The sequence below is a fragment of the Schistocerca gregaria genome, chromosome 2, assembly GCF_023897955.1.
Source record: "Schistocerca gregaria isolate iqSchGreg1 chromosome 2, iqSchGreg1.2, whole genome shotgun sequence".
NCBI classification, from domain to species: Eukaryota; Metazoa; Arthropoda; class Insecta; order Orthoptera; family Acrididae; genus Schistocerca; species Schistocerca gregaria.
The window spans coordinates 1,042,994,750-1,043,009,217 of NC_064921.1; the positions used below are offsets into that span (position 1 = coordinate 1,042,994,750).

The 14,468-nt window shown below is 41.9% G+C and overlaps 1 protein-coding gene across 1 annotated transcript in view; it reads left to right on the top strand.

The window, feature by feature from the left end:
• Positions 1-14,468, top strand: part of LOC126335559 (UDP-glucosyltransferase 2-like) — a 470,415-nt gene that overhangs the window by 65,076 nt on the left and 390,871 nt on the right. Inside the window, exon 5 of the mRNA XM_049998978.1 lies at positions 6,912-7,134. Within this exon, the coding sequence (XP_049854935.1) occupies positions 6,912-7,134 (223 nt within the window). The remainder of the gene's footprint in view (positions 1-6,911; positions 7,135-14,468) is intronic.

Here is a 14,468-nt window from a genome sequence, read left to right on the forward strand (position 1 = left end):
CGAGAGCCTTCTCAAAACGACCAACGCAGGCGCGCTGCAGACCACAGCAGCCATAAGCACGGCTGGCACCAGGCAGCAAATGAACAGTGCTATCGTGACAACTATCGCCAGTTTCTCCTTCACCTATTCTCATCAATGGCAAGAAATGTAACAAACACCAATAAAGGACACCTGTTTCTATGAAGGACAACAAATAAAGCCAAGTCCAAGAAAGGCTATGTAATACGTGCCTCCTTGTCCTCAGATAACGAAAATAGTTTCTTAAACTAATGTGTAAGAAGTTTTCCTCAATGTCTTCATCAATAAAAATATAACTCACCTTCCGGTCACTCTCCCGCTGCTTAACTCCTTCACACGACGGCTGTAAATGTTTTTACCTCTTACGGCGTCTTCACACTGATATCAGTCTATTTAAGTCTGAAGTGATGGTTCCAAGAACAGCACTCCATATCTATATAACACACTTTTGGCAAGGTTATCATCTGCGGGTCTTGTATTGTCAAACGCTACACATGAAATTCCCGACGTAACAATCCTCGAGACGAGAGTCTGCATGACAGAGGAACGACTGGAGGCAATTCCTCTTGGGCCAGAGGACCCTATAGACAGTCCAGCTTTTGTGGAGTCAATACTTTTCTCTGCAAGATGGGTTACCTCAAAATACGATGCCGTGCAAAAGCGGTGAATGAAAACAGACATAGAAGGCTAATTTACTGATACGTTTAACGCCAAAATGGCACAAGCAGATGAAATTAGACGTTTCAGCAGATCGTCAATGTGTTTCATACAATTCAGTTTCTCATCAATGCACACTGCCAGAAATTTTGAATACTGTGGCTTGAAAACGGACTTATGTTCAAAGTCCATATTTATCAAAGGTGTTATGCCATTTACTGTACAGAACTGCATGTACTGTTTTATCTCAAAACAGTCCATTTGCAGAGAATGAATAAGTTTCCAAAAACACTATTATAATTTCCTCAGCTAATTTTTCTTGTTGGATGTCATTGCTACACCTGTATCATCAGCAAAAGGAACTGGGTTTGTGTCTTCTTGAGTAGAGACTGACAAGTGTTTAACATACTGTATTTTAGGAAACAATAAGGGACCCAAATCTGAACCCTGTTGCAAATCGTTCTTGAAACCTCCCCAGTTAGAGAACACTGCTGGTGTTATTGCAGAGTATCTATACTGTTAATTTCTAACTATTTCATTCTTCCAGTTCAGGATGAATTACATCGTCTGTGCACTGTCCCGCTCATTCCACAATACTTCAGTTCATCCAGAAGATTTTCATGATTCACACAGCAAAAGCCTTTGAGAGATCACATAAAATCCCGGTGGGTGATGTTAGGTCGTTCAGAGCATTTAATATTTGATCAATGAAAGCATATAAAGATTTCACTGTTGAAAAGTCTTTCTGAAAAGCAAATTGGCTTTTTGTTAGTACTTCAATTCCGCAAATGTGTCACGCAACTGCTGAATATGTTACTGTTTCAACAGTTTTGTGTAAGGCTGTCAGAAGTGAGACTGGGCAATAGCTGTTAGTATCAAATATATCTCCTTGTGTATGGAATGGTTTAACAACAGCAAATTTCAGTCTCTCTGGAAAAATACCCTGTTTCAGTGTTTTACTACATAGACTGTGAATTCTATTTCTCTGTCGGTAATAAGCTTTTAGTGCTCTTTTGGAAACGTCATCAATTCCATGGGGCTTTCACTTTTGAGTGAATTTAGTTCTTTCCTAATTCAGAGAGCTGAGTTGAATTTAAATTTTATCAAATTGCATAGGCATTACCCCTATCTTTGTTAAATAATTTACATAGAGTTTGACAGGCATACAGTCTTCCTATGCACTCAGTTTTTAGAATATTCCAAATTGTTTTAATCTTATATTTAGTTGTGCTAATCTCAGACAAATATGTATACTTCTGGACTTTTTAATAACTTTTCTTAACATAATGCAGGAAATTTTATAATTTTTGTCTGTTTTTGGATCATTACTGCTTCTCGCTTTAAGTCTCATTTCCCCTTTCCTGTTTACTAGATACTTTTCTCCCTTTAGTAAAGAACAGCTTTTTAGATAGTTTATTACAGTTATGCTTCATTGTTTTCTTAGGGAAGCCATTTTCAGATATACTCGCAAAGACGTAATGGAATAGGGTAGATTTTAAATTATCATCAGGTTCCCTGTGCACATAATTCCAGTCGGTTGCCAACTTCCCCTAAAATTTGCAAATGTTAAATTGTTAACTGAATGCACTATTTTGCACTACGTTATTGTATGGAACCATGTAATATAATGTAACTATCTGAGCATCATGATCAGAAAGACTATTCTTCAGAGGAAAAGTTTTCCTTTGATTTTATTTATCTTGTTCCAGGAAAACGTTATGTATCAGTGTGATGCTTTCCTGTGCTACCGAAGTAGGAAAAACAAATGACAAACTGAAAGAATCAAGCAATATTTCAAGGTCATACATTCAACAGACACTTTCAGAAACTCTCCATTGAAATTCCCACAAACAGTAATTTGCTTCTCTCTGTCTGAATTATAGCACAACAACACTTCGCAATACCATGGAAGAGACCCATTCACTTTCCCACTTCCCATGCCACTACATTGCCTCCAATGTAACCATTTGTCACAATAGCTGCATAGGACCCCAAAACTTAATTTCCAAGGACATCTCAGACATTACGTGCTCATGGTTGTTTACAATTATTTTCCAAGTATTTGTCAGACAATAACAGTAATATATTATTAACTACAAATTAAGAGTCACTATAGCTATGTGGAACACCAACATATGTTTACACTATTAAGCGTAATGCACTTAAAATATCGCTAAAACTCGACACTTGTGTACCCGAAAAATTAGGAATAACAATGCGTATGTATGATATGGACTTTAAGTGCTTTGAAAAGAAAGAAAGCATAGAACTTAAAACCTTTAATTCCCCGAGCAGATACGCCAATACTAAATATTCGCATAACGCAAACAACATAAATTGTTCACTGAATGCTTACGCGAAAGTCAAATTTTTATAAAAACATGCGTCTAAAATACGCAGAAACAGGCCCTTAGGACATGTTCCTTTTCTTCTTTCTTTCCTTTTTTCTTTCTTGTTTTTTGAGAAATACTTTGAAACAAGTGAAACCTTCAATAGATACGAAATAGGCTCTAATCAACTTCTTTACGGTGAAATGTTAACTCAGTTGACAATTGTTACAGAATCAACTACTTATATTCAGGATCTCAATATTCAAGCACAAGTAGTCTGCGCCAGGGCTGCCAACTGTTAAGGAACGTTGTGTGAAGTTGTTAACATAGATTTTTGTAAACAAAGCTGGAAATTACTGAAAAAAGAGCATTTATACGTGAAGGCACTATAATTGAAGCTATACAGCAGCGAAGTTGGTATTCTAGCGTGAGACCTGAGAAAATTACGTAACACTGCCACATTTACTGTTAAACATCAACCAAAGTTAGCATTAAGTTCCTAGATCTTAAATATCGCTTTGACAAGTTTTCTAAGGCAAAAACCACAGATGTCACCATTAGTAACACATCCTGCCATGGCTACATTTAGGCCAATGCTTCATTACATGCATAATTCTCCTTCAGCCCCGCCTAACAGCAGAAGAAAATCATTATAATTAAATGAGTTGCCACAATAATGGATATGACGCGGCAATAATAGATGAGCTCTCCAAGCAGCAAGAATTACTGAACTATATCCCTCAACAAACAATATTTGCAGCAACTGTGAAAGACATAAAAATCAATAAATTAAGCAATCGTACTATACATCAGTAAAATTTCAACCCATTCAAAATGAATACTATCAAACTCAGCCTTTCCACCAAAAATAAGCTTCAACAGTTAGTTGTATACGCATTTCCCGACATTAACACCACCAAAAACAGATCAGGCATCTATAAACTGAACTGTAGTAACTTTGCCAAATTCTGCACTGGCAAAACAGGTAGAATTTTCGAAACAATGTTTAAGGAACACTTGAATGCCCTGCGACGGAATAACTTCAGCAACTCTGCCTTTGCCACCAATCTACACAGAAAATAATCATAAATAGACACTACAGAAAACAACATTTGGTTCTTAGACTTTTCAGATAAAATTACCAAAATGAATCTTATGGACGAGATTCATTAGTATAAGAACAGTTTGCCTAATCTCTTTCTGAATAAACAAAGAATCAGCCAACACTTCTTCCCTAAAGAAGTTTCTTCATCGCTTAAACCAGCGTAATATCTCCATAGTTCATTAGGCTGTAGTACTTTAAAAGTTGCTTCATTAATATATTTCTTGTATGAATGCAGTATGCACTACTTAAACCTTTACTTATAGTTCACAATTCAATTGTATTCATAGTCTGGCGTATTAAAACATTACTATTTATAATGTAAAATGCAATTATAGGTTCAATGTTGCAATTAGCTGTATTACTGTCACAGAAAAAGTAACTTATAGTGCTTATGTACAGTGCTTGCTCTCGTTTATACAGATTATTTGTATGTGTAGTCCTAAATATGATACGGCCGCTGTGGCCGAGCGGTTCTGGGCACTTCAGTCTGGAACCGTGCGGCCTCTACGGTCGCAGGTTCGAATCCTGCCTCGGGCATGGATGTGTGTGATGTCCTTAGGTTAGTTAGGTTTAAGTAGTTCTGAGTTCTAGAGGACTGCTGACCTCAGATGTTAAGTCCCATAGTGCTCAGAGCCATTGGAACCATTTTCCTAAATACACAGCATAAGTAGGAACTATTGTAAATAATTTTACTTCTCTTTTCGTTGCGCTATCAAGGACATATAAACGACGCCCATACACTATCACAATATTGGTATCCTAACATGTTTACCATTGTAATATTTTTGAAATTATTGTTTATTTTTTACACTTCGTGAATGTTTGCCGTGTTTGTTGTCATTAAACAGAGGATATTGTTAGTTAAGTATTTCCCAGTGAATTGAGCAGAACAAACCTAGTACGTAAACAAAGGTTGCACCGTCGTATCATGTTCTGTCTGAGAAGGGCAAAAGCCCCAAGAGTATCCTGATTTGTTCCTGCTGCTGCTACTATCCGGGCAACCAGATCCTCTTCTGATCAAAAAGAGCTGCAGAATCAAGATTACGCACCTCTCCCCACACAAAGTCCAGAGGGGACATATCTGGGGATCGAGCAGGCCATTGACCACCTCTGCCAATCCTTCTGGTAACCGTCGGTCCAGGAATCGATGCACACGACGGCTAAAATGTGCCTGCGCTCCGTCATGTTGGAACCACATGCGTTGTCTTCTTGGGAGCGGGATGTCTTCCAGCAGTTCTGAGAATGCTCTGGCGCAAAAATTGTAATAGTGCCTGCCATTTAATGGCCTACGTAGCGGATACGGCCCAATTAAACAGTCCCCAACAACACCGAGCCACACATTAACGAAGAACATGCACTTGATGAGTGCTAGTAACTGCGGAATGTGGATTATCCCCACTCCAAACTTGCGAATTGTGAATGTTGAAGACTCCATCACGCTCGAACGTTGCTTCATTGGTAAATAACACAAAGGATGGAAATGTAGGATGCATTTCACACTGTTCCAGGTACCACTGCGAAAACTGTGCTGTGCGTGGATAATCAACTGGTTCCAGGTTTTGGGCACGCTGTAAGTGAAATGGACGTAACAATTGCTTCGTCTGATTCGTCCCCATGTTACGCGCAACTGCACGAGTACTGATTGAAGGATCCCGCTCCATATGCTGCAAGACAGCTTCCTCACATTGCAGCGTTCTTACCGTGCGACGGCATCCCTCTCCTGGTAATCTGCTAAATGACCCGGTCTCACGCAGACGTTGGTCCACAGCATCAAAGGTCGTATGATGCAGGATACGTCGATTAGGATATTGTTGTTGATAAACCCGCTGTGCAGCTCGTCCGTTGTGGTGCACTATGTATTACCAGTTTACTCACTCCAGGTGTATTGCTCCATTAGTAAACAGAGAAAATGCACTACTACACTGGTGGACAGCAGTTGCCTCAACTGAAGAGCGTAATACGCCATCTAACAACTGAAGAGCGTAATACGGCCTCCACCGGTTTAAATAATCCTCATAGGAAATAATGACACTAATGAAAAATATTTGTTTTGATGTTCCCTACAACCTCCCAGAGTTTGTCGGTTTAAATACTTTTCACCCTGCATTTCTTTCTCCCATCCCCTCTTTAACCCACCCCACCCCCCACTTCTCACCCCCGAGTTTCCGGAGAACCTCTTCTTTTCTTGTCTCAGTCTATCTCATTGTCAACGTCCTTTTACAGCACGACATTCAAACGCTTCTGTTCTCTTCTTTTCCTGCTTTCACACAGTCTTTGAATCACTTTTGCACAATGCGGTGATCAGAGCGTACGTTCGCGGAATCGTTTTCCTCCATTCAAGTGAAAGACTATGGAGGAATCAATTTCACGAAGTTATGATAAGTAGTGAAACCAAATTCTACCAGTTTAGTCAATAAGCTTGTAAGGAAATTTGCGACCATACTGGCACTAACTGGTAAACAAAATTGACCACCAAGACGAGTGTTTTACAACGTTCGTAGTGAGGACTCTCAGCAAGCGCTTACCTTTTCGAAAGATATATTGCAAAAAAAAATCCTCTTTATAGTTTCATTTTCAATCCTCTCATTTCAATATGGCGTGACACCTTAAATGCAGAGAGGAATAGCGGCATAAACACTTTTTCTGTTTCAACTGTTAGTTTATCCATGACGATGACTGAACGTAATAGTGAATACTTGCATCAAAATGACCGACAGTAGAATTACATGTAAGTAATTTGAGAAATTTGTAACGCCCTCTCAAACTTAGACATTCAGTGGTGTGATTTACAAACGTTGCAGAATATCCAAGATTTCTTAGACGGAGCGGAGCATGGCGTCGTCTACTGCAGCCTTGGTTCCAACGTCCGAAGCAAGGATCTTCCGTTGGAGAAGATTCAGGCCCTCGTGGAGGCGTTCAGAGAACTGCCGCAGCGCGTCATCTGGAAATGGGAGAACGACTCCCTGCCTTCACAGCCGGATAACGTCATGGTCGGCAAATGGCTGCCGCAGCAGTCCATACTGGGTGAGCTGTTCTTCAAGATAACTTAAGTGTACACTTTACCAGGATGTAATTGGTACACAGCTACTGCGTGTGGTTGTCTAGGAGGGGAGGGACTACGCTCAAGTAAAGGTTGGACATCATTCATAACCAAAATATTTATTGAACAACATTGCTTTAAAAATTTCATCTAACTACTTAAGAAAATTTTATTTGTAATCTTACAACAATTAATTAAAAACACGTTAAGAATGACAAAAGATCAAATTTCATAAATTGGCACATTCCCGAAAATATACTGCAGTGTTTACAATGTACTATTAAAAACCTAGGAGGCCCAAAATGGTGTATATACTTAAGGAAGTCTCATGTTCAAAGACAACAAATGAGCTTTGCACTTAACTACCACAATTACGGAAACAAATACTTTCAAAAAAGTGGTTCAAATGGCTCTAAGCACTATGGGACTTAACATCTGAGGTCATCAGTCCCCTAGACATAGAACTAACTAACCTAAGTACATCACACACATCCATGCCCGAGGCAGAATTTGAACCTGCGACCGTAGCAGCAGCGCGGTTCCGGACTGAAGCGTCTAGAACCGCAAATACTTTCAGCAAAATACATCACAGAGGCAAGGAAATACGTTACAGTTACTTGAGAATTAATCATTTATCACCAAGTTTCATATCCTATAATGAGTTACTATGTAACTACTACGATGCAGAAAACATTTTAGTACAAGGTCATGTGACAGAAGAATGATGCAAAATTACAGCTACAACAAGAAGAAATTGTGTCTCAAAAAATTTAGCAAATCACTTTACAGTATTTTCTGACAGTCTGTTTACTGCTTCGCAATTGCTTGGTCTACATCTACATGGATACTCTGCAAATCACATTAAGTGCCTGGAAGAGGGTTCATCGAATCACCTTCATTGGTATTTGAAAAGTTCCATAACACTACTAACAAAAGACATGAAAACTTATTAAAACAATAACCTTAAAATTTACGTTCTATTCCCCAAAATAAACACACACACACACAGATAATGCAAAAAAACAAGACAGGTATAATGTTGCGTCAAGCAATCCTTTTATGGTCCATGCGAGTACTGTTGAGATAGCACACCCGCAACTCCAGAATCCAACTAGCTGCACCCAGGTAGTTACTCTGCGTAAATCAGACATAGACATCTCCCGGATAGTAGAGGCAATTCCGTCAAGACGCTAGTAACTGCCAGTCATACGAGCAAAGCGGGCAGAGACCAAATACCCCGGTATTAATAGCAAAAAAACAAAACAAAAGTCACGTGCTTATTACTGAACACACACCAAAATCTCAACAAGGTTGTAAGAAGATTCGCCCGCCAACCGCAATACAGTTTCAAAACGCTCAATGGCGTAACCGCAGGAAGGGGCTACCACGCGGCACGGAAAAACAACAAATTTGAAGAGAAGCAAACGGTTGGCAAACGAACTTCGATTAAATTAAGCAGACAGTCCCTTAAATACAAAGAGAATAGCCCAAATCCTTTTCTTCCAGAATTTACAAGTTAACTAGCAAGCAAAAAACGAGCTAACTTAAAGTCCACAGTGGTGTCGTATATGAGGCAGAAACACAGTATGACTTAATTTTATAGAAAATTACAAATTTATGCTGGTACAATAAGCAGTTGGCACAGAAACGGGTAGGCCTCTTGATTTCACACTCAAATTACACGCGACCAGGGCTTAAGCAAGCGGGAAGATTACGCCGGTATTTTTATAGTCCTAATGGCCGTGAAGGCGGGTAAGGCGCATAAGCGGACGCCAACATACTGGGACCGACAACAGAAAGGAACTTTTAGTGCACCTCACGCTGTCACCAAATTCACCAGACAGACGTCAGATGCCTCACCACAGTTCTAAGACGACACATTTATCTCTTAACGAATGCGCTGCAGTCACGGACTTCCGCAGTAGAAATCGCTTCGGCCACCTCGCGACTCCTGACGCCTCCAGGATGAAAACTATTCTCGGACACGCAATCCGAAGCGGAATTCCAAAGTCCAGTCGTCAGACAGAGAAATCGCACGGCTCAGATCACAACAGGCCGTGCCTGAAGAGCCCTTCCTGTTCCGCCGTCCGCCGTCCCCAGACTCCCTGCTCACACTGTCACCTGCAAAACGACACTCGCTCCACTAGAGGCGAAGATGGCATGCGGAACACTACTGGCATTAAAAATTGCTACACCACGAAGATGACGTGCTGCAGACGCTAATTTAACCGGCAGGAAGAAGATGCTGTGATATGCAAATGATTAGCTTTTCAGAGCATTCACACAAGGTCGGCGCCGGTGGCTACACCTACAACGTGCTGGCATGAGGAAAGTTTCCAACCGATTTCTCATACACAAACAGCAGTTGGCTGACGTTGCCTGGTGAAACGTTGTTGCGATGCCTCGTGTAAGGAGGTCGGATTGTAGCCTATCGTGATTGCGGTTTATCGTATCGCGATATTGCTGCTCGCATGGGTCAAGATCCAATGACTGTTAGCAGAATATGGATCGGTGGCTTCGGGAGGGTAATAGGGAATGCCGTGCTGGATCACAACGGCCTCGTATCACTGGCAGAGGAGATGACAGGCATGTTATCCGCATGGCTGTAACGGATGGTGGAGCCACGTCTCGATCCCTGAGTCAACAGATGCGGACGTTTGCAAGGCAACAACCATCTGCACGAACAATGCGACAACGTTTGCAGCAGCTTGGACTATCAGCTCGGAGACCATGGCTGCCGTTACCCTTGACGCTGCATCACAGACACGAGCGCGTGCGATGGTGTACTCAACGACGAACCCGGGTGCACGAATGGCAAAATGTCATTTTTTCGGATTTCATCCAGGTTCTGTTTACAGCATCCGTGCTTCACGACATCGCGGTGAACGCACATTGGAAGCCTGTATTCGTCATCGCCATACTGGTGTATCACCCGGCGTGATGGTGTGGGGTACCGTTGGCTACAAGTCTCGGTCACCTCTTGTTCGCATTGACTGCGCTTTGAAAAGTGTGCGTTACATTTCAGGTGTGTTACGACCCGTGGCTCTACCCTTCATTCGATCCCTATGAAACCCTACATTTCAGCAGGATAATGCACGACCGCATATTGCAGGTTCTGTACGGGCCTTTGTGGATACAGAAAATGTTCGACTGCTGCCCTGGCTAGCGAATTCTCCAGATGTCTCACCAATTGAATACGTCAGGTCAATGGTGGCCGAGCAACTGGCTCGTCACAATACGCCAGTCACTACTCTTAATGAACTGTGGTATCGTGTTGAAGCTGCACGGGCAGCTGTACCTGTACACGCCATTCAAGCTCTGTTTGACTCAATGCCCAGGCGTATCAAGGCTGTTATTCCGGCCAGAGGTAGTTGTTCTGGGTTCTGATTTCTCAGGATCTATGCACCCAAATTTCGTGAAAATGTAATCACATGTCAGTTCTAGTATAATATATTTGTCCAATGAATACCCGTTTATCATCTGCCTTTCTTCTTGGTGTAGCAATTTTAATGGCCAGTAGTGTAGCTTAAAAAACTCAGTTCTGAAGAAACTTGACAGAGCTTGAATATTACAAATTATTTTTTTAAAGTAATAACCCGCTAGGGCAGTCGAGAGCGCTCTTGCGCTGCTTCCTGGACTCGGGTAGGCGCGCCGGCACCGGATGGAAAACGCGTGACGGTTTAATGATGAGGTCCGGTATGGCGGCGAGCCTGGATGTGGCTTTTATGCCGTTTTTCACATCGATACCGGGCTGGTCTCCACGTTCAGCCCCTGTTACACGACTCGCAGACATTTGAAAAACGTTTGCACTATTCCAAGGCCTACACGAGACGCGGACAGCTGAGGTACACTAATTCCATCCCTGGGTGTTCGGGGTGGTGACAGGAAGGGCATCCTGCCACCCTCTGACAATGACACTGCCAAATTTATAGTAACAAGGCCGACCGCGCTTTGAAGCAGGATAAAGGCCAAAAGAAAATGATTTTCAAGTAATACAAAACAGTCTAATATGACCGTACATGTGAAACCGAATTCATTACTTCACAACATATGATATACTGCCTTCAATAATAACAACAACAATAACTTACTACACCAGTAAGTATTCATTTATCTGTAATAGGAAGCTGAATAAAATCGCTACTACCTAGTTGCTGTGTGGGTGCTACTAGGTATTCCCCAGTCAGCAAGACACCAACTTCCAGTATACTGCTCAGGTACACACACGTCTAAGTGATCAGTAAAAGTTATATATATAAAGAATTCTTTCATGTAAGAGAATATAGCAATTAACAGGTGGCAGGGGTAAAATACAGGGAGCGAAAGGCTATTTACAATTTGTACAGAAACCAGATGGCAGTTATAAGAGTGAAGGGGCATGAAAGGGAAGCAGTGGTTGGGAAAGGAGTGAGACAGGGCTGTAGCCTCTCCCCGATGTTATTCAATCTGTATATTGAGCAAGCAGTAAAGGAAACAAAAGAAAAATTTGGAGTAGGTATTAAAATTCATGGAGATGAAGTAAAAACTTTGAGGTTCGCCGATGACATTGTAATTCTGTCAGAGACGGCAAAGGACTTGGAAGAGCAGTTGAACGGAATGGACAGTGTCTTGAAAGGAGGATATAAGATGAACATCAACAAAAGCAAAACGAGGGTAATGGAATGTGGTCAGATTAAATCGGGTGATACTGAGGGAATTAGATTACTACTTAAAGTAGTAAAGGAGTTTTGCTATTTAGAAAGTAAAATAACTGATGATGGTCGAAGTAGAGAGGATATAAAATGTAGACTGGCAATGGCTAGGAAAGCGTTTCTGAAGAAGAGAAATTTGTTAACATCGAATATAGATTTAAGTGTCAGGAAGTCATTTCTGAAAATATTTGTTTGGAGTGTAGCCATGTATGGAAGAGAAACATAGACGATAACTAGTTTGGACAAGAAGAGAATAGAAGCTTTCGAAATGTGGTGCTACAGGAAAATGTTGAAGATTAGATGGGTAGATCACGTAACTAATGAGGAGGTATTGAATAGGATTGGGGAGAAGAGAAGTTTGTGGCACAACTTGACTAGAAGAAGGGATCGGTTGGTAGGACATGTTTTGAGGCATCAAGGGATCACAAATTTAGCATTGGAGGGCAGTGTGGAGGGTAAAAATCGTAAAGGGAGACCGAGAGATGAGTACACTAAGCAGATTCAGAAGGATGTAGGTTGTAGTAGGTACTGGGAGATGAAGCAGGTTGCACAGGATAGAGTAGCATGGAGAGCTGCATCAAACCAGTCTCAGGACTGAAGACAACAACAACAACAACATGAATGAACCACAGGTTCAATATCTGAATCACCATGAAAACATAGTACGGAAAGAATCTGATTGTGACAAGTTTTCAAACACATTATACTTCTGCACTATCACATGCACTGCCCCTGCTGATGGGAACCAGCTTACTTTATGGGCCATTACTCACTTTAGCACTCCCCATGTGCTGTACACTGAGGGGACAAAAGCCATGGGACACCTCCCAATATCGCGTCGAGCCTCCTTTTGACTGACGTTTTCCAGCAAGTCGACGTGTCATGGACTCAACAAGTCGTTGGAAGTCCCCTGAAGAAATACTGAGCCATGCTGCCTCTATAGCTGTCCATATTTGCGATAGTGTTTCCGGTGTATTGTTTTCTGTACGTTTTACGTACAAACTGACCACTGGATCACAACCAATAAATCTTCGATGTGATTGATGTCGGGCGATCTGGGAGGCCAAAACATTCGCTCAGATTTTCCAGAATGTTCTTCAAACTAATCGCTTACGATTGTGGCCCATTTACATGGCTTCTTGTCATCAATAAAAGTTCCACCAATGTTCGGGACCATGCAGATTTAGGAATGCCTGCTAATAGTCTCCAAGGAGCCGTACACTACCATTTCGAGTCAAATGATAGGTTCAGCTGGACCAAGAGACGCAGATTACAGAGCCAACATCATTACGGAGCCACAACCGTCTTGCACAGTGCCTTGTCGGCAAATTGAGTCCACGGCTTCGTGAGGTCTGCACCACACCCGAACCGTATCATAATACCTTAGCAGCTTAACTCGAGACTCATTTGACCAGACCACGGGTTTCCAGTCGTGTATGGTTACGAGTGCAAGAGAGGTGCTGCAGGCGATGTCGTGTTGTTAGTAAAGGCACTCGTGTCGATGATGTGCTACCACAGTCCGTTAACGCCAAATTTCGTTGCACTGTCTTAACGGATACATTCGTTGAACGTCCCACATCGATTTCTGCAGTTATTTCACGCAGTGTTGCTGGTCTACTCATACACCGCTACTCTCATTCGTTAAGTGACTGATTTGTCCGTGGTGAGAGGTAATGCCAGAAATTTGGTGTTTAGGCACAATCTGTGAATGTCTGAATATTGAACTCTGTAAAGATTTCCGAAATGGAATGTCCCATGCGTCTAGCTCCAACTACCAATCCACTTTCAAAATCGTCAATTCCCATTGTGCGGCTATAAATACGTCGGAAACCTTTTCACATGAATCACGTAGGTACAAATGACAGCTCTGCGAATGCACCGCCGTTTTACACCTTGTGTAAGCGATACTACCGCCGTCTGTATATGTGCTTATCGCTATTTCATCTCAGTGTACACAGTATTGCCCGTCATGCAAGCCGTAACTCGACACTCGTGGCTTTCGGAAGAAGTCAGCTATAACTGACTTCACTTAATGCACCTTTGCACTTAATACTGTGATCAGCTTGAGCACAAGGGCACCAGGATACCAACATTAGCTCAAAATCACTCTGATTGTGCTCCTTGCAATCTGAAGAAGTCCTTCCTTGCGTTTGTGCAATGTCGTATATATGACAGGATAAAGCAATACCTGCTCCAACAGGTCGTTGTTCACATTTCAGCACTGACTATACTGATCATGTTCGCAAAACTGCTTTTCCTGATGTCTCTCCAGCAACTTGTAGTCACTCAATGGCCTCCCTCCAAGATCTCTACGGCAGCATCATCACAGTGGTTCTGTGTCCTGCTGCAGTCACCGTCAGGCGGCGTCAGTGTCACACACCCAAGAACGAGATTGCTGGTGCCGGAGGAAATAGCTATCCTTCGGACAGGGTACAACCTCCCCCCCCCCCCCCCCCCCAAAGCCACCACTCCTCCAAAAATTTTGCCTCCAGCCTGGAGAACAGACACAGTACCAAAAAGGAATAACACCGTAACAGATATGAGGCAACAGCAATGCCGCACAATTACAAAGACAACTTATGTTGTTCATAATATGCTTTAATCTGGGTAACCTCTCTCTTGTTTTG